The 22,201-nt window shown below is 45.1% G+C and overlaps 1 protein-coding gene across 1 annotated transcript in view; it reads right to left on the reverse strand.

The window, feature by feature from the left end:
- Window positions 1–22,201, reverse strand: part of LOC121569063 (collagen alpha-1(XI) chain) — a 97,456-nt gene that overhangs the window by 68,457 nt on the left and 6,798 nt on the right. Inside the window, exons 2-6 of the mRNA XM_041879682.2 lie at window positions 13,548–13,715; window positions 12,679–12,892; window positions 11,931–12,093; window positions 3,684–3,806; window positions 1,225–1,653 (exon numbers count right to left, since the gene is read on the reverse strand). Coding sequence (XP_041735616.2) covers window positions 1,225–1,653; window positions 3,684–3,806; window positions 11,931–12,093; window positions 12,679–12,892; window positions 13,548–13,715 — 1,097 coding nt within the window. The remainder of the gene's footprint in view (window positions 1–1,224; window positions 1,654–3,683; window positions 3,807–11,930; window positions 12,094–12,678; window positions 12,893–13,547; window positions 13,716–22,201) is intronic.

A 22,201-nucleotide genomic window follows, 5' to 3' on the forward strand; every position in this document is an offset into this window, starting at 1 on the left:
CTTCACAAAATAGATGGCATCATGAGGAAGGAATATGTGGATATATTGAAGCAACATCTCAAGACATCAGTCAGGAAGTTAAAGCTTGGTCACAAATGGGTCTTCCAAATGGACAATGACCCCAAGCATACATCCAAAGTTGTGGCAAAATGGCTTAAGGACAACAAAGTCAAGGTATTTGAGTGGCCATCACAAAGCCCTAACCTCAATCCTGTAGAACATTTGTGGGCAGAACTGAAAAAGCATGTGCGAGCAAGGAGGCCTACAAACCTGACTCAGTTACACCAGCTCTGTCAGGAGGAATGGGCCAAAATTCACCCAACTTATTGTGGGAAGCTTGTAGAAGGCTACCCGAAACGTTTGACCCAAGTTAAACTATTTAAAGGCAATGCTACCAAATACTAATTGAGTGTATGTAAACTTCTGACCCAATGGGAATGTGATGAAAGAAATAAAAGCTGAAATAAATCATTATCTCTACTATTATTCTGACATTTCACATTCTTAAAATAAAGTGGTGATCCTAACTGACCTAAGACAGGGAATATTTACTAGGATAAACATGTCAGGAATTGTGAAAAACTGAGTTTAAATGTATTTGGCTAAGGTGTATGTAAACTTCCGACTTCAACTGTACATACAGTATTTGCTGACAGAACAACTTTAGAAAGATGGAATACAACACAGGAGGCATACTGTTTTGGATACATGTATAGCTTTAAAATAAAAGTTTTGGACTGGGTTTGTGTAAGGACATAAACTCTCAGGTCAAAGAGATATCACAGCAAAACTACAACACACAACACCTCATACATACCACTTACTCAGATATGTATGTTAAACTACAGGTACCACAAAAGACAGAACTAATGTTATCCACACAACTATATTCATATAAATATATTGCAACCCATAAACAACTATTGAGACAATTGAGTCACAGTTGTCTATGTGTTATAAAATAGTGTAGAACACAGTCTAAATTCTAGATTGTCTATATACTCTACTTAATCTAGAACTAGAGGGATGCAGGGACTCTCCATCTTCCATTGGGAGTCCTGGAAGGGGAGGGGGTGATTAGGGTAGTGCTGGTTAGGTTAGTGGTCATAGTGAGGAGAGGAGCAGGTTGACAGAGGGTGTAGATGAAGCATTCTGGGAGAGTGGGTCAGTGCTCTGTTAGGGATGGGAGGGAGAGGGGAGCTACATCGTAACTTTTCAGTCTACCTCCTCAGTGACCTTTGACTCAGGCAGTGCACTGGGCACCACGGAGGGGTCCTCAATGTCAGAGTCAGGCCTGTGTGTGGGCCTCTCTGGGATCATGGTGGTCTGGTCAGAGGCTTCAGTTGGGGTGACAGCTTCAGGAGTGAACAGTTCCATCGTAGAGGGCTTTTCAGTGGGATAGTAGGTTTCTTGGGATTGGTTTTTAGGCCAAACTGTGGACTCCTGGAGGAAACCCTCCTCCTCTGGACCCGCCTTTCCTTCTTTTCTCTTCTTCCTCGACTCCTTCTTGCCCCTCCCTTTCTTGTCACGCTTCTTTTTGTCCTTTTTGCCTTTCCTGTCTTTTTTGGAGCGTTTCTTTGGCTCCTCTGGCTCGTCGCTTTGTATCATGATATCATCGCTTTGCATCATGGGATCAGGTTTAAGTTGAGGGGTCTTTTGTGAAAAGAGGGAGAGGGCAAGGGAGGAGGTGGGGCACGAACAAGAGAAACAACAACATGGTGAAATACCTGAAACATAACATGCCAGGAGAAGAAAGACCCTATGCACACATCCAGTAGGGTCAGACACAGTTCAAGACCCACTCGTCCAGCAAACTCACACACACACACACACACAAACTCTCACACACACACACACACACACACACACACACACACACACACACACACACATATACACACACACACACACACACACACACACACACACACACACACACACACACACACACACACACACACACACACACACACACACCACACACAAACACACACACACACCACACACCACACACACAGAGTAGTCGTGAATGAGACTACTGTTTATTTATCACTGTTTACCACTGGCCTGTCAACAGAGAGGACATACTTTCTCATGAGGTCAGGGGTCAGTGTGTTTATGACCCTGTTGGGCTGTTAAAATATGTAAACATAAATGTCATTTCTGTCACTATTTTTGATGACCTTGGTATGAGAATGTTGTTAAAGGTCTGGTCTGTAAAATAAGTTGATGAGGAGATTGTGATGGTTTGTAAACAGGGTCAGTGTGAGGAGGATAGAAAGTGGGTCAGTAAAGTGAGTGATGCTGACAACGTCTTGGACACAGAGCGGGTTTCTCAGCTGTAGATCTAGAATAGCCAACACGCTTTACGTCTGATAAGACACTGATGGACAGTCCCAGGAGCACCGCCAGGAATTGGACACACCCAGACACAGACAGAGACACATAGCCGGGCATAGGAGGCTACACACAGAACACTGTTCTCACAGACCCTGACAGTATCTCCCTGCGGGCCGCATGAATCAATATTTCTTACTTTTCCTCTCTCCCTCTCTCCAAAACACTTTTCTCAAACATAAACACACACATACATCATAATATAAGTCATCTCTCCCAGGTTGATCCCATTGCCCAAGCAGGCCCGGTGAAGAGGGGAAGAGCCAGAGTGGTGATATCCTGTGAGATTTACGAGGCTCCTGGCTGTGTGTGTTCAGGCTGAAGCAGCTCAACACAGCCCAGGGAGAGATGCACCGCTCTGCTGCTGGCTCACTATCAAAGACAGGGAGAGGAGCTTCTTCTGATGCTGACTGATGGACTGACTGGTGTCTAATTCTTCTCTGGCCTGGCCTCCCTGTGTATTAGTGGTGTGTTCCGGGCCCCTAGGCCGAGAAGACTGAGTAGTGATAAATCATGTGATGCAGTACATGGCCAAGGCTGGGATTGGCTGGGCTGGGCTACAGAAGGCGGGGCTGGGCAGGTCTCTGGCAGACACCGCTCTATTGATATGCATGCTGCTTGTTCATCGTTTTATCTGTTGGCTGAAACAAGGGGCTTCTGAGAAAGCAGCTGTAGCAGCCTGCACTGTGCTGTGTAGTCAGGACCTGCAAAAAGGTCCTGACTACATGATACTGTATCTCTGAAATTTTGAGCCCAGACTGAAACAACATAGAGAGAACTCAAACTGGAAATATCGCTATGTGAGTTCAACAAATACACTTTCTGTTCCATAATCATATTATGATCAGGGACCATCTGGCTTTTATAGAAGGTGTGGAATGCAATCCATGTCTTTGTGTTCAATTGAAGTTTTACTGAGGTTGTAAGGTTGTGTGTCATGTTAGCATCTACAGTGTCTCTGTTCACTAACTACAGATGGAATTCCACCCTGGTTTCTTTTCTAGCAGCCAGAAACCCACATCATCAACTGCTGTATGACAGATTATTTCATTTCATACATATATGAGAGAAGAGAGAGAAAAATAAATACTGTTACAGTTTGAAGGAGGATATTTTGGGTGGATGAATCACTGATAATAAAACAAGACAGATCAAGGGGGAGTGGAATAGTGTGTGTATGTGTGTGTGTGTGTGTGTGTGTGTGTGTGTGTGTGTGTGTGTGTGTGTGCTGTATGGGTATGTGTGTATGTCAGAGGGTGTCTCCCCCTGGTGGCTGGAGTACTGACCTGCTCAGGGTCCTGGGCCTGTCTATTGTAGGACAGTGGAGAGTCACAGTCAGGGATGTAGTGCAGGCAGTAGTCAGCCGCAGCCTGGGCGTCCTCCAGAATCAACAACTGCTGGATCTCTCCCTATGAAACACACACACACACCAGAAAGGCAGGTAGACAAGCATACAGAAAGACATAAAAGCATCATGTTAACCTCACAGACAAACATACAGGGACAGACAGGATCAGCACATCACTCTGACATTGCAGTCTATGAGAAGCACTGCGATGGCCGCGGAGGACCAGGCTGAAAATGGCTGGGAAATCGAATACTTTGTAGGATGTTGCTGGACCTCTACGAGAATGTGTTCAATAGAGCTGAAGCCATTTCACATGAGCAATGTGAATATCCTGTGTGCCTAAAATGGCCAATACTACTGTGACTGCTGCTCACACAACCCATCTGTTCCCAGGCTTCTAGCAGAGAGCTGTGTACACATAACAGTGAAATACTTCCCTCACACTCTTTCAAAAGCCCCTTTATGTCCCCAGCCTGCCCCAGAGGGCCAGAGCATGTGTAGACATAAACACACAGACAGCCCTCCTAGTCTCCAATCCCCGGCCCCGGTCTCCCCCTGGTCCCACTGAGTCCACACACACTAGCACCCAGCTCTTTAAATGGCACCAACTCATTACCAAGCACTTTTTATTAGTGCTTCACTCAGATCTCACCGAGCACAGATCTCAGGCCAGTATTTAGCCAACATAAACTACTAGGTTACACAACAGTTAATGCCCCAGAGATGAAAAACACAATCAACATCAAATTCTATGATACCTTTTCAGATAGCGAGAGAGAGAGAGAGAGAGAGAGAGAGAGAGAGAGAGAGAGAGAGAGAGAGAGAGAGAGAGAGAGAGATTCTCAGCCAAAGATCAAAGGCCCTGTTCCACCTTTGGTACTGTATCCCTCCCCGCTCCCCCTAGCTGGCGCCGGCCGGCTGGTCAGCTTCATGACTACTTTCTCCCTGGACAGTAGATGTACAGCATTACAGTACAGAGACAGAGCCACAGAGCACATCTCTAGACATGGAGTCATCCTTATCCATCTATCAGCACATTACAGTGGCTGCAAACATCTGAGGAGAATATGTGTGTGGATGACTTAGACCACAGTCTGGGTGTGAGGAGGTGCTGATGACAAAAACCAACAAGCAGCGTCAGGTCACAGTCACACAGTACTGTCTAGTTCCCATAGCGACACAGGCTGGCTCAGCTCCACTGAAGAAAGAAGAAAGAAGAATCTCCAGCAGGCTAGTACTATTGGATACTCTGTAAACAATGTAATGGATCTCTGATACCAACGTTTCAGCCAATACAGCTGCTCCATTGACTAACATAGGGCTAGAGTGGTTGGAAGTGGGGGCTTGCTTTATGGTGCCCAGGCCTGCACTGTGGTGGTAGTTAGCTGGTATTGATTCAGAAGGATTAGGTTAAATGTGGAAGATACATTTCAGTTGAATACATTCAGTTGTGGTATCCCCTTTCCCCTTTCCCTTTCATAGCAGCCAATCAAGGCCTTATTATATAGCCGGCCCGCCAGGCCAGGCAGACCTTGTTAAAGCCACAGTGAACGGACTTCACCTCTTCTCCACTAATGAGATCTCACTCCATAAACACTGTCTAGAACTGGCCTGAACTAGGAATCATCAAACACTCCTTTGTAGCACTGTTATACAGTCTGTATCTCTCTGAGCTAATAGGATCAACAGGTTTATACACAACAACAACAACAAATACAGCTGCAAGCAGAAATTCTGGGGTTGAAGCTGTGGCCCACTGTGCCACCATCATGACAAATTGGACACATCGCCCAAGGATGAGCTGTACTCTGTGCTCCTTACCATGCTTCGCAAATATCAGAACAAAAAATCTATCAGATCATGCAATATGAGTTTGATGTATTTTGAACTATTTTTTGTGATAATGACCACTTTAAAAGGCTTCTTCTATTTAAAAGGACTCTAGCTCAAACAATATGGCTGCTATGAGCCAATGAGCTTGCATTAATATTTTTTCCTGTACAACAGCGCCACAATGTGGCCAAAATGAACCATACTTTACAGGTTAGCTAGACTAATATCCCTGAGCATGTGTGCCGAATTTCATCACCCTGAGTCAAACAGATCAAGAGACATAAATATGTGCCCGTTATAGCGCCACCATGTGGTCGATCTAAATTTGCTTGCATATGCTGAGTCAAAACACTGTTTGGAACATATGTACCAAGTGTCGTTACAATACAAGTATCCGTGTCTGATTTATATGTATTTATGTTCCAGATCAGTTCCATGTGAATGTTTATTGGTCAGTAGTGGCCATGTTGTTTGACATACTAGACTGGAAAATAGTGCGTTGAGAGACCTTGGTCCATAGATGCCATATATACATTTTTGTGCAGATCGGTCATTCGGTGCCAGAGGAGTAGCATTTTAAGTGTTTTTCACAAAATTCTAAATGGCGGAAAATCCATCATGGCGGACCTTATCGGTCCATAGGCATATGTGTTCCTTGTGAGGAGTGGGACCTATGTACTGAATTTCAGGACACAGGGTGAGTAGCATGAGCTTCGAAATTGAAATGAGCATTTTCAATGGCTTGCTATAGTTCCACCATGTGGCCAATTGGCATGGGATTGCATGAGAGGGTGTGACCCATGGGCCTTCACCATCATGCCAAGTTGCGCCCTCCTAGGCCTTACCATCTCACAGGAATGTGCATGTTATTTTCTTTGGGGGAAGAATCCGGTATAATAATAATGAACCAGAAGAAATACAATAGGGTTTTACCAGCTTTGCTGCTTGAACCCCTAGCAACAACAACAATAACAACAACACATACTGCACTGAATATGACTACACCTCACCTCACTACAGTAAACAAGGAGCAATTCTTAGCTCCTTATTAGCCTGCAGGGCAACAGATGTCAAAACATCTGAATACACTCAGACATAAACCATTAGAAAGGAAGAAATGCATCTAAGACAGACAGACCTTGACTAATTAATGCAGCCTTTCCAATCCCTCAAGTTATCCATGAGATTTCTAAATCAATATCAAAACCACCCTTTTAAGATACGCTTGATAACACAACAACCCAACATCAAGCCAAGCCAACACCAAAGCTCTGAATGTTTTCTAAAGAGGCCTGATTACTTACGGCAATAATACAATGACTAAAACAGACAGACAGACAGCTGTTGTTCACACATAAACACTGGACTGGACCATATCTGAGCGTTAGGCGTGGTAAAAACACACAAACAGCCCACAGAGTGCCCAGGCAATACATTCAGACTTGTGGACAGATAAATGATTGCTTTAGCGTGTGTACGTGCATGCGTGTGTGTGTGTGTGTGTGTGTGTGTGTGTGTGTGTGCGTGTGTGTGTGTGTGTGTGTAAACAACAACACCAACAGTAATTTGAAGGCAATCTGGAAGCAATAGAGGCATTAGGGGCTGACCACCGTACCCAAGCTCCCACACTATGTTCTCCCACACTAGGGGAACTGGGCCGGAACACTGGCCCCCTGGATCCCTCCTGGAACAGAACCAGGGCCTGGGAACAGAACAGGCCTGAGAACAAGGCCAACCTCTAACCTCTCCCCCAGTACCAGCCTCATCCAGGTCAACACAGCCCTGACACACAGCCACTCAATATGGAAAACATGAGCTGGTCTCTCACTCACTTAGGAACGTTGATAATTGACGGGTATTAGTCATAAGGACGTCAAAGGGGTGTTTTTTTTTTGCAGCCTGAGGAATGATAAATGGGATGTTTTGAAAGACGGGATTGGGATGAAAATGGATCTTTACAATTGGAATGTTCAGGGGAAGCGTTGCTTAATTGGAGAAAGAAAACTGTTTTATTTGGGGGATTAGATAGAGGAGTGTCTGTTAAAGTAAGAGATGGAGGAGGGACCTAATGGCATGGGAGGCTATTAAGTTTTACTTATGGAGTAGGAGAAGCAGTTGAGGTAAAGTTAGGCCATTAGGGGGAGATTGTATAATTATTGTCTACGTGAGAACATCAGCAGACATCTGGTTCTGAGAGGCTGAAAGCTGAGAGGACTAAAGTGAATTAACCCATTAGGGCCAGAAAATAACCCTTCCTCTGTACTTTTCCAATGTCTCAAGTATGCAAAGGAGGGGGGGGGGGTGCAAGGTTGGGATGGTACCCTGAGGGGCCTGAGAGATTGGAGGGGGCGTGCTCTGTGACCCCCTCCTACTCTCCCCCTCTGTGTCTCAGGGCCTGCGGACATGAGGAGAGAAGGGACTGCTGCTCTGCTCTGCTCTCTTTATGCTGGAGGCTACTGAATTAAGAGTGGAGCTGCATTGGAATGACAATGGACTAGGCCTGCACACTATCCTGGGAGAGACATTGGGAATGACTTATGGAACAGGGTCAGGGAAATGAAAATAAAATAATATGAGCTTTACTTGGAATTCATTTATCTTTTTATTGTGTGATTTGAAAGCACACATGTACGCACACACACCCAGACGCACGCACACGCACACGCACACACACACACTTTATATTATTATCATATTTACCTACACATCATAACTCACTGTTCAGTGTCCATTTCAATTTTAAGGTTCCATAATGACATTGTCAGTTCACCAAACACTTTCACCAAGCTCAAACAACCCCAGCCATCATTAAATATGTGACCTTTGCCCTCCACAGCTACTCAGGGATAATGATGAGGACAGCAGCCCTGATGGGTGTCGCCGTAGGGATAAACACTGATGACTGGGAAATTCATCTTCCAACAAGATCAATCCTCCCAATCAGCAGGCATGAATAACACTCATACATTCACTGACACATATTCACACTCACACACACTGTGAAACGTCAAAATATAAAGCTGTCCGTTCGAATGTCAACACCACACACAAATCTAACACCACACACTCTCCAAAACATCCAAACTCACTCATACAAATACAAATGTTGAGTGTCATTTCCAGGTATTTGATCACAGTAGAAATGATGTGGCCAGAGCAGAGCATGTCTGAACAATACCTGCCCCCCCCACTCCCTTCCGCAAACAACCTAGTCCTCCCCTACCTGCTGCTCCACTCTCAACCGTTCTCCACCCCTCCCATTCACACCCCATTAAAGCTTACAGCCCCAATACATACGGCTCCAGTTTGTATGTTCAAAACTGAACACAATTAATGGAGTATATGATGGAATGTGCCATCTCTTTCATTTGTATGGGCCGGGACAGAAATTAGGTTATGAGAAGAGAAAGTCATCCGAGTTAAAACAATGTTAGTGGGATCGTAATCCCCTGCGGGTTCATGTCAGAACATTCAGCTAAAACAGAAGCTAAATGACTCTAGTGAATATCTCCACTGGTCTAACATGCATATTTGATTAATAAAACTCACATGGAATTAACGGTTATTTTAATCTCGTCCTTTGTGGCTTTAGAGCATCTCATTCACGCCTCAATAAAATCATTTATAGTAGGTATATTGAATTAGGGTTTAAGTCAGAGTGCTAACCTCCTCGCAGTATTCTCCATGCAACAACTCATATACACTGAGTGTACAAAACATCAGGAACACCTTCCTAATATTGAGTTGCACCCCCTTTTGCCCTCAGAACAGCCTCAATTCGTCGGGGCATGAATTCTACAAGGTGGCCCATGTTGACTTCAATGCTTCCCACAGTTGTGTCAAGTTGGCTTGATGTCCTTTGGGTGGTAGACTATTCTTGATACACACGGGAAACTGTTGAGCGTGAAAAACTCAGCAGCGTTGCAGTTCTTGACACACTCAAACTGGTGCACCTGGCACCTACTACCATACCCCGAGTTCAAAGGTACTTAAATATTTTGTCTTGCCTATTCACCCTCTGAATGGCACACATACACAATCCATGTCTTACTGGTAAAATGCACATGAGGGGGTACTTCAGGGGTACTCCGGGCAGAGCAAAACTCAGTTGGTGGTACAGTAACCGAAAAAGGTTGGGAAGCACTGGTGTAGATGACCCCATATTTGATAACACAACCAGAGCAAGCTACTGAAGAGCCACTGCTGGAGAGGTTGTGTGTTGGGCTAGTGGCCCACCACAGAAAAAAGCATTGCCATGAAACCTTGACAAAAACATAATTCTACTCGGACAGACCATGATGACTTGACCCTGGACCGTCTTGACCTACGAGATAAGAATAAGGGAAGAACAGAAGTGGCATGACACCCTTGCTGATGAAGCCATGGCTGCCTCTAAGGTAGGCAACCATGGAGCCTTTTACAAAACCCTCCGGACTCTCATTGGGAAGACTACACCCCCCCCACGGCGTCAGTAAAGGCGCTCAATGGGTCTGAATAAGAGACCCTAGAACAGAAACTTGAGCACTGGATTGAACACTTCTCCACACTCTTTAACCGCCCTCCTCCACCTCCCTCTCCAATCCTAGATGAGCTCGCCTCCTTAGTGGAAGACTCCACCATCATGTCAGAGCCCCCCTCGGAGACAGAGGTTGAAGAGGCCCTAGGGAAACTGAACTAGGCCGAGCAGCAGGTGCTGACAATATCCCCCCAGAACTTCTGGGGGGGCCGCCGTAGTCACCTAGTCACCACATGACAATCCCCCAAAGACTCATTCTACCTTTCAGGCAGAAGGGTCCCAAGGACCAGTGCAGCAACTACAGAGGCATCACACTCCTCAGCGTTTCTTTGAAAAGCACTTGCCCACATACTCCTCAAACGCATACGCCCCCTACTTCTGCAAAAACAGTGCCGTGAACGAAGCGGATTTACCATCGGTCGCTCCCCTACCGACCGGGTCTTCTACCTCAGACTTCTTGCAGAAAAGAGAGTTCAGGAAACCACTATACGTTGCCTACGTTGACCTAAAGCAGGCCTTTGACAGCGTGGACAGGGAAGCCCTATGGAAGATCCTTAGGATCCTAGGAGTTTCAAGGAAGCTGACCGGTCTGCTGTCCCTGCTATACAGGAACACTTCACATCTCTTGTGTTCGGGTCAACGGCCAAACCTCCCCCACCTTTAATATCAACAGTGGCATTAGACAGGGCTGTGTTCTGGCACCTACCATCTTTAACACAGCTTTGTAATGGGAAGGACTGTCGCCCGAAGCATGTGTGGATTATCAGCCTCAGCTTCACTGACCTGGCCGAGCTCTTGGACATCATACACCTTGCCCTTGAGATCATGAATTAGGAGACCCACCCACCCGGCCTCATGATCAGCTGGGACAAAACTAAGATCCAGTCCTTCAGCGACTTCGATCCACCTCCAACCAGCCCTGTTGTGAACATCCACCATGTCGGCGTTGTTCCTAAGTTCTGCTACCTTGGTAGCACATTAACGACTGACTGCAGAAGCAACGCCGACATCCACCTTCACATCGGCTGGGCAGCCTCAACCATGGCCAGCCTAAACATAATCTGGAAACAACTCTCTCTCTCTGAAATGAAAACTTAGCATATACAATAGCCTGGTCATTTCCATCCTGTACGGATCAGAGTCATGGACCTTCACCCTGGACCTCAAATGTCATGGACCCTCACCCTGGACCTCGCACATCCTGGACCCTCACCCTGGACCTCACACATCATGGACCCTCACCCTGGACCTCACACATCATGGACCCTCACCCTGGACCTCACATGTCATCTAGACGCCTTTGACTCCAAGTGCCTCTGCCGCATACTGGGCATCACATGGTGCGACCACAATACGTCAAAAAATGGACCAACCCCTGACTCCGACTGTTCGGTCACCTGGTCAGATCAAACCCACCTCTGGAGCCTGCCCTTATCATCAAGGAACCATCCCCCAACTGGCCACGCCCAAGAGGAAGACCGAGAACCAGGTAGTCTGACCAGTTGGAGGACGACATACACAACCTGGGACTCAACACCACATCAGCCTGGGAACTGGCCTAGAATAAGATGGCATGGAGATCCATTTGTCGAGGCGCTATGCTCTGAGGAGCGAGCGAAGATGAGTGAGTGAATATTACATTAACATGCCAAGAATCCAGTTAAAACAAGTTCCAACAAATAATGTTGATGTTCTTCAGATCCAATACCAGAATGAATCAGTTTGTGTTCTGTTACTGATGAGACTACATACATACCAAAGCCTACATACAGTCCATGACACTAATTAATTCACACCCAACCCTGGCCCCCTCTCCCTCTCGCCCTGGTGTCCTACCTCAAACACCTCCTCGTCCAGTAGTCGTGTTCCAAACACGGTCACCCCCTCTGTACTGACCAGGGGGTTGTCCCCTCGCAGTAACTTCAGAGTCTGCACCTTCTCACAGTCCAGGTACAGGGTGACTGACTTGCCCTCCACACTGTAGGCTATTCTGTGCCACCTGGACAGACAGAGAGGTAGAGTTGGGTTAGTAGTGATATATTTATACTGCAGATGTAGCAATATGAAGTGTCAGGTTGAATGTATCTTTTCCCCGCAAGGTAAGTTGGGTTCAGTTAGAAGGAGGCACCACCTGTATGCAGTATGCTGAGGAAGGGTTTTCTAAGGTCAAATGCATTGAATCACATTGTGGTATTTTACAGGGTCAAGTCAAGCCATTGACCTTGTATTGTGAGCTAAGAACTCTATGGTACTAAGGTGATCTATGTGTGTCCTCTATGGCTCCGGGTCACTTAGGGTCAAGCACATTGTGTGAGCTGTGTGTGCCACGGTCAAGTAGGGCCAAGTGAGATCACATACTGAGGAAACTATATTTTGGGTCAGGTAGGGTCACATGATAGGGGATGATATGTTACGGTGATACCCAATGGCCAACCAAATGACATGATGCAGGTGAATCTCACCCACCATATTGGGTCTAATAATGTCAATGTGTGTCAATCATAAATCAGGGGCTTTAGGGTTCGGGTTTTGAGAAGAAGTCCCAGTCAAGAGCCAAGGACATCAGGCCAGGACTAGTACCCACTTTCCATCAGCCAGGTTGATCTTCTTGAAGATAGGGTAGAGCTCCGGGGAGGGCTGTCCCTGGTGGTCTTCGTACAGGAAGATGGGCGAGCGGCCCACCTCCAGCCCCAGCTGCTGTACACCCTGCTCATCATACACAGACAACAGGAAGAACTGGGAGTCCTTCTTTGCCCTCACTGTTGTCATCAGGGAGAAGTCCACAGGGAACGGCGAGTCTGGGGGAGGGGAGGAGGAACAATTGTTGTGGATGATATGGTTGACCTTTTCTACTCTGTTGTCCTCTGATGTGTTACATAATGTTACTGATGTTACTGTTTTTATGTAAAAATACATAATGCAATATCTGTATCCAATGAAATAATATTCAAGTCAGTCATACAGTCAGTCATACCGTCAGTCATGCAGTCAGTCATACAGTCAGTCATACAGTCAGTCATGCAGTCAGTCATACAGTCAGTCATACAGTCAATCATGCAGTCAGTCATACAGTCAGGCATACAGTCAGTCATACAGTCAGTCATGCAGTCAGTCATGCAGTCAGTCATACAGTCAGTCATACAGTCAGTCATACAGTCAGTCATACAGTGGAGAACACAGTAGGTAGCAACACACCACCCTGGGGACTCCTACACTGGCAAGACCCACTGCCCCTCCCAAAATAACAATATCACACATCTGAACTTCAATGAATAATAATAATGGCCTGTGCTACTACACCCTAAGACCTAAGCCCATGGAGAAGAGGGAGAGCAAAGTCAGGTCAGTTGTGTTATAGTGAAGCTTAGGATTCACTGCAATTACCACACATACACCATGACTCAGACACATTGGATGTGTACTACATTACATATCTCTATAGATTGTTGTTACCTGGGAAGAGCTGTTTGGTGGGTGCACTGAGCTGGATGTTCTTGTCTATCCTGTAGGCCATGTCTGTCTCCTCCATGTCCTTCCTGCTGGTGCAGAGGCCAGCCTCCATGGACACCCCCTCCATGTGGTCCGACAGCTCCAGCACCCGCAGCACATCGATGGGATCAGCTGCACACGAGAGAGAAGGAGACACGTCAGTACACAGTGTACTCAGTACAATAACACATACTTCAAATGAGAAATATGTCTTCACACCTTGTACTGAAACGATAGCCAAGCGAACAGATTTCTATAAGCTATGTGTCCAAATTTCTGTTCAGTTCCGCTAATGATACTCAGACATTTGAGGGAAAAACTAAATCATCATCATTTTGGACCTTAGGAGTCTCACAGCAGCTGTAAGTGTGTTGTTTTCGACCAGTACAGTCACCGATATGATATTTGGCTGTCTGGCTACACTTGGTGGTGGTAGGCTGTGTTCTTTGCAGCAGAGAGAACTGCCAGTTTGGAGGAGCTGGTGGGAACCTGTGTGTGTTTGTGCGTGTGTGTGTGTGTGTGTGTATGTGTGTGTGTGTGTGTACGTGCGTACGTGTGTGTCTGTGTGTGTGGTGGGGTTGGGATTAGAGGAGACAGAGACAGTCCCACTCAGTGCTGAAAGCAGCAGTCCTGCAGGTGGCCTTCTGTTCCGTGGCTATTATTATGGGATCCAGCCATGACTCCGCCTACTGTATAATCCTGCGGTACACTACACACTGGGTCACACCTGACAGCTGACACCTGCCTAGAGCCAGCATCCCACAGCAAGACACCTCTCTCACCATCTCTCACATTCACAACGTTTCACTGGCATGTGCAATCTTTCAGAAGTAACATGGGAATAAAATATGTACGAGTATGTACGAGTTCACACTGCTGTATGTTCACCCCTTGATGATAATTAAAACATGCCTGTAGTTTATTTACAGTTGGCTGGTTAGTTGTGTTTGACCATTATGTTATTTTCTGTGTATAATGTGTTGTCACGAGGATGAGTCTGATCTGAGCTGTGTGCAATAAGGCTCCAACCAGCTGCTTTATGGGAGACTGTTTAAGGACATCACACACAGACAGACTACTGATGGGGGAAAAATGGATACAGTTACATATCTCGCTAGTATTTTGGACGATAATATGTCAATACTTTGACTCCAAGTTTCAATTAGAAATGTATTTTAGTTTTGCTAGGTAGCGCTCGTCAGCTGGCTGTACCTGCGCCAAAACTCCTGTATTTTCATCCTATAGCTTCTTCTCCATCTTTTTAAATAGTGAGCCAACATGTTTTCAGCACATTTATTTCCATGACTGATCAAAACTCATGTTCTCATTCTCTCTCTTGTCTCTCTGCAGCAGACATATTGTGAGCAATATGTTTGGAACATAAAATCACAATAAAATTGCAGTATCGAATCGCAATACATATAGAGTCGTGAGAATCGCAATACATTGTATCGATACCTAAGTATCGTGATAATTTCATTTTGTGAGGTCCCTGGCAATTTCAGCCCTAACACAGACATAGACACACACAGCTTATGGGGAGACTGGCAATGTAGAATTTTGCATTCCAGCCATTTAAAATGAGGATCCTAAATTGAAATTGCCCCCCGTAGCTCTCTCTCTCCCCTCATCTCCCCACGCTACATGTTCTACTTTTCTTCTCTCTGTTAATTAAACATGTGGTGAGAGTGTAACTAGTGCCCACTCGCTGCTTGCAGAAAAACACCCTGTTAGCTTTTATGGCATTATTTTATTCACAGCAGCTCAGATCTCACCCACAGAGTACCAATGGCATGGTAACAGGCTGCACTGTAAATAGGTTAAGCTGTAAATTAAAGCCAGACTGAGTCTGAAACACAATGGAAAACATCAGGTACTGATTTAAAGGTCCTTAAGACAGAGCAGCTTAAATTCTACTTTGATATTGGAGGCATACACAATCCCTATAAATTATTTAATTACAGGAGTTGCAGCTTGCTCCTAACAAACACAACTGTCCGAGCTTACGCACACTGTGACAGCCTTACAGACTTACTCATGCTAATGCTCATTCCCACAGTCCTCGCCTGCCCTCGCCCACACACAGACATTTATGATGTCTTTTCAAATCCAGCCTAATTGCCCTGCTGTGAACCAAGAAGTAAATGTCAGTGAATAATTTATCAAGTCAAGCTGGTCACACACACACACGGTGCACACACACGGCGCGCATACACAGTACACACACACACACACACACACACACACACAAACACATAAACACACATACACACACACAGGTCATAAGGCAACGATGTTTGGAACAGCCAGAACAGCACTTTAATCTGCTGCAGCATGGCTCTAATTACGACAGGCCTTTGGAGTGCTGTGTTACAGATGGACTCAAAACACCTGACAACTGGACACAAAACAACACTAACTCAATCACTCACTCAGTCTTGTCCAAACTATCCAATCCCAAAGGCTCTCTAGTCCAAATTCTTCAATCTTCTGGGCTCTCTTGTCCTAACTATCCAATCCTCAAGGCTCTCTTGTCCAAACTGAGCATTTCCATCGAAAAGGACCCATGAGCACCAACATGTGAAGTTCATAGGAGCGATATCAAATTGGGTGTCAAATGAAAGCTAATAGGCTAATAGAAAATCATAATAGTCACAAACAACAGTTGGGTCACCTGCTACCATCCTCCCTTCCACTGACATACTGTTATGTTCAGCTCATAACGGTTTTTTGTTGTTGTCTGGTGGTCAAACCAAGAGTGTTAAAACAGTCTGAGTCTAGACAACCCTCCCTCTTTCTCCCTCTCTCACGCTCTCTGCCTCTCTCACTCACTCTGCAGTTAATGTCAACTCTACCAGCTCTTACTGACACCTACCCATGAGCCCCCTCTCTTTCTATTTACTGTAACCAGCATCCTCACCCACTCAGCACAGACCGACACCAGACGTACATGGATGTTGAAAGGTAGTTGAAATGTAGTCAGTCCACCCTGGCCTTGACGTTCACGTCCACAGCCGGACCGGACTGGACCAAATCTGAACCTATCATAGAATTATGTTTTTCCTCTAGTTTGGATAGCACAGTACAGTACAGTACAGTGAGTAGAGCACAGTAGAGTACAGTACAACGTGGAATTGCCCACTATCAAATCCCTGGGCTCTCTAGGCCAAATTCTTCAATCCCCTGGGCTCTCTAATCCAAACTATCCAGTCTAATCACAGCACCAGAACAACACACTTACTTGATTACCCGAGACGATATGAATGATGATAAATCTGAAGAGCAGTAACGTCTGAACATGGTATTCGTAAACCCGTGGAAATATTATGTAAAGCATAACTAATGTATAACATAACACAGCATACATAACGAAACAAAACATCCACATGACTAATGTACAGAGAGCCTTCTATCTGACCTTTGACCTCAGACAGCAGTCCAAACGTGCAACGCCATGTGGGAAAACAATGAGAAGAGAAGGAGAAATTCCTCTTCTGAAAGAAACAATCTTCACAATGACGTGCCAGACACACACACACACACACACACACACACACACACACACACACACACAGAGAGAGATACTCCACATAACTTTGTTTAACAAAGAACAACACTAAAGCCAAAGACAAGACTCAGAAATATTCAAATGTATATAAAACATCCAACTATTTTGGACGGCAATCATTACAAATGCAAGAGATGGAATTAATAGCTGATAGAGACGCCGAGAGAATACAGAGACCAGATTATCTCTATCATTCTGGGAACAAGAAGGAAGGAATTCATCAGGGAGGGGATAAAAGGGCTACAACATCCCAGCGACCAGAAACAGACAGAGGCAAATCAAACACAGCAGTGACACAGATGGACGGCTGAGTGTTAACCTCTCACCCACCCCCCCCCACCCTACCCCTCCCTGCCTCCTACCCTACTGTCCCAGAGCCACCATTGTTCCCACAGTACAGCAGCAACAGTAGCTCCATGGGGGCATTTACACAGGCCTGGGGAATGTTCCTGCTCCTCCTCTCCTCTCCCCTGGCATGGTGTCGTAAAGCACCCCTGGGCGAGCAGAGCAGTAGGCAGGACGCCATGTGAGGTCTGGAGCCGCCCCAACATCAACAGTGATTGACTCCTCAGGACTGGCTCTGTCTGTCTGTCATATGCCAACACATTTCTATTCAAATCTACATGTCTGTCCTACAGCGATTCTTCCTCTGCCAGCATCATCTGTATGAATCTCATTAGACCTCCTAATAATCCTTACCTCACCTTACCTGTTGGAGTCATTACATGTTTGTAGAATGGGTTTTATCTCCCTAGCTTAGACTGAGTCAGTGATACATATACCACATCTAGTGATGTGAATTATACTGTATGTGTGGTTCTGGCCATGCAGAAATAGAGATAAAGGAGTGCTTTGTTAGAACAAGATGTTTTCCAATGCCACATAACGTCAGAGTTCAACCATACTGTACAGTTGAAGTCGGAAGTTTACATACACCTTAGCCAAATACATTTAAACTCAGTTTTTCACAATTCCTGACATTTAATCCTAGTAAAAATGCTCTGTTTAAGGTCAGTTAGGATCACAACTTTATTTTAAGAATGTGAAATGTCAAAATAATAGTACAGGGAATTATTTATTTTAGCTTTTATTTCTTTCATCACATTCCCAGTGGGTCAGAAGATTACATACACTCAATTAGTATTTGGTAGCATTGCCTTTAAATTGTTTAACTTGGGTCAAACGTTTCAGGTAGCCTTCCACAAGCTTCCCACAATAAATTGGGTGAACTTTGGCCCATTCCTCCTGACAGAGCTGGTGTAACTGAGTCAGGTTTGTAGGCCTCCTTGCTCGCACACACTTTTTCAGTTCTGCCCACACATTTTCTATAGGATTGAGGTCAGGGCTATGTGATGGCCATTCCAATACCTTGACTTTGTTGTCCTTTAGCCATTTTGCCACAACTTTGGAAGTATGCTTGGGGTCATTGTCCATTTGGAAGACCCATTTGCGACCAAGCTTTAACTTCCTGACTGATGTCTCGAGATGTTGCTTCAATATATCCACATCATTTTCCTTCCTCATGATGCCATCTATTTTGTGAAGTGCACCAGTCCCTCCTGCAGCAAAGCACCCCCACAGCATGATGCTGCCACCCCCGTTCTTCACGGTTGGAATGGTGTTCTTCGGCTTGCAAGCAACCCCCTTTTTCCTCCAAACATAACGATGGTCATTATGGCCAAACAGTTCTATTTTTGTTTCATCAGACCAGATGACATTTCTCCAAAAAGTACGATCTTTGTCCCCATGTGCAGTGGCAAACCGTAGTCTAGCAGTGGCTTCTTCCTTGCTCTGCGGCCTTTCAGGTTATGTCGATATAGGACTTGTTTTACCGTGGATATAGATACTTTTGTATCTGTTTCCTCCAGCATCTTCACAAGGTCCTTTGCTGTTGTTCTGGGATTGATTTGCACTTTTCGCACCAAAGTACGTTCATCTCTAGGAGACAGAACGCGTCTCCTTCCTGAGCGGTATGCGGTATGACGGCTGCGTGGTCCCATGGTGTTTTTACTTGCATACTATTGTTTGTACTGATGAACGTGGTACCTTCAGGCGTTTGGAAATTGCTCCCAAGGATGAACCAGACTTGTGGTGGTCTACAATTTCTTTTCTGAGGTCTTGGCTGATTTCTTTTGATTTTCCCATGATGTCAAGCAAAGGGGCACTGAGTTTGAAGGTAGGCCTTGAAATACATCCACAGGTACACCTCCAATTGACTCAAATTATGTCAATTAGCCTATCAGAAGCTTCTAAAGCCATGACATCATTTTCTGGAATTTTCCAAGCTGTTTAAAGGCACAGTCAACTTAGTGTATGTAAACTTCTGACCCACTGGAATTGTGATAAAATGAATTATAAGTGAAATAATATGTCTGTAAACAATTGTTGGACAAATGTGTCATGCACAAAGTAGATGTCCTAACCGACTTGCCAAAACTATAGTTTGTTAACAAGACATTTGTGGAGTGGTTGAAAAACGAGTTTTAATGACTCCAACCTAAGTGTATGTATACTTCCGACTTCAACTGTACATATTTTCCACTCTCACCAAATTCCAGCACTCATCTAGCGAGCATGGCACTGAGTGTACAGCACACATCCCACGTGTGACATTTGAGTCTTCTTCCTCCCGTCTCTGTGTCTCCTCTTCTGGTCCTCCCTGCTGTTCCACTCCTCTCTAAGACCATGAATCACTCAGCCTGTGTGTGTCTGAGAACAACATGTCCTCTCTAGTCCTCCTCTCCCGGCCCTGGCTGACAGACAGAACAGGCCTCAGTAGGCCCCACTAACTCCCTCCCTCACAGAGCTCCCTCTGTCCACTGCTAATGTTACAAAACAATAGTGTGACAGTACTATACTACATGTTCTAAACACCTTTCATATATGTCCTGCAGGCAGGAGGATTGGCCACTATCTCAGCTCTATCACACATGGACATAATTTGTTCTCTGTCCTCGACCGCTTTTCTGAAGACATTCCCATAGTATGCTACTAAAACTCTCTATCTCTCTTTCTCCCTCTCTTTCTCTCTCTCTTTCTCTGCATACAACTGAGCACCACCACCTCTATCATGCATGAACATTCATGTAATCAGTGTGGTCTCTATTCAACCTCTTCTCTGAAGACATTAATTCCCCTCTGATATGAGTCACTTCCACTCCTGAAAAAGGCAACAATACCAACATTGTTCAAACACAATCACGCCTGTGAACGGGGGATTTCTCCATCTGAGCATCAGGGCCACACTGTAAAAAAGCCAATTTAACCAATTGCTTTATCAGCGTTATTCTGTGAGTTGAGTGGACTTCAAAAGGACAAGAATTTGAGTTAATGTGTTAAAGTTTGTTTACTCAACTAATTCTGCTCGAAGTGAGCTGAATTTAAACAAGCTTGTTGAGTAAAATTACTAATTCATGTTTGCTCAAAACCACACCCATTAGTATCATATTTCTCAGCATGCTCTATTGTAGGTTGATTTTCAGAATTGTTTGTTTCAATACCTGTGTTTTGCATGTACATTGATTTGTTGATTAATCTTACGCTACACAAACATAAATAACATACCTTTTTCTAAACAAATCCAATCTGTTAGAAGTTGGACTTATTGCACCTGCTACTGAGATAGCAGTTCAAATTGTTGGATATCCTCACTTGCAGGCTTGATGAGGCCTGTACACCAGGAGTTTCAGACCACTGTGTTAGGGTGTAACCAGGGGTGAAAGTAAGATTTCATTTCTTACTGGTACAGGATTCCCCATGTGTGCTCCCTATAAAAAAAAAGGTTTTATAGTAATCATAGAATTACATATAGAATCCCTATTAATTTAATAGGATCTCTGTTGACCTAGTAGGCCTACTAAAGATTGGTCATATAACTTTTGTAAATTACCTTTTAATGTGGCATAAACACAACCCGTCATGATGTTTTCATCTGATTGTCAAACAATCACATAAAACAAACGCTCATGTAGGCTACCCGCGCACGTTCGTTCACTCACAAAATAATTCCAGCATCCAAACAGTGCACTGCGCACCCACAATTTCATGAATGGAAAGAGACATCTGTTATAAAACACCTAAACGTGTATTGTAATGACATTCTGTGATTGTCATTAGGCCTAAACTTGTAGCCTGAATTGCGTCCACTGCTGTCCGCTAGCGTCGCGGTATAAGCCACTCATCTCCGCCACAACACAATTTGGAGCGTATACCACCGGGTTTCAAGTCAATTCGCTCATTTTTCATGTGGCTGACATGCGGTAATGTTAAATAATGGTGTAATAGTCTATATTTTCTTGGTATTTTGTGTTAATTATTGTGATAGGCTCACGTTTTACCGGTACGGCGTACCCCCACTATTTATTTATCAGGGACGCCCTACCGGACCGTAACGGCTTACTTTCACCCCTGGGTGTAACTAGGCCCTCAAAGGAAGGCCTTATGATATACACTATATATACAAAAATATGTGGACACCCCTTCAAATTAGTGGATTTGGCTATTTCAACCACACCTGTTGCTGACAAGTGTATAAAATCAAGTACACAGCCACGCAATCTCCTTAGACATTGGCAGTAGAATGGCCTTACTGAAGAGCTTAGTGACTTTCAACGTAGCACCATCATTGGATGCCACCTTTCCAACAAGTCAGTTCGTAAAATTTCTGCCCTGCTAGAGCTGCCCCGCTCAACTGTAAGTGCTGTTATTGTGAAGTGGAAACATCTTGGAGCAACAACGGCTCAGCCGCGAAGTAGGCCACACAAGCTCACAGAATGGGATCGCCGAGTGCTGAAGCGCGTAGCGTGTAAAAATCGTCCTCGCTTGCAACACTCAATACCGAGTTCCAAACTGCCTCTGGAAGCAACATCAGCACAAGAACTGTTCATCGGGAGCTTCATGAAATGGGTTTCCATGGCCGAGCAGCCGCACACAAGCCTAAGATCACCATGCGCAATGCCAAGCGTCGGCTGGAGTGGTGTAAAGCTCACCGCCATTGGACTCTGGAGCAGTGGAAACGCGTTCTCTGGAGTGATGAATCATGCTTCACCAT

Source organism: Coregonus clupeaformis, unplaced genomic scaffold (genome assembly GCF_020615455.1).
Source record: "Coregonus clupeaformis isolate EN_2021a unplaced genomic scaffold, ASM2061545v1 scaf0057, whole genome shotgun sequence".
Classification (NCBI taxonomy): Eukaryota; Metazoa; Chordata; class Actinopteri; order Salmoniformes; family Salmonidae; genus Coregonus; species Coregonus clupeaformis.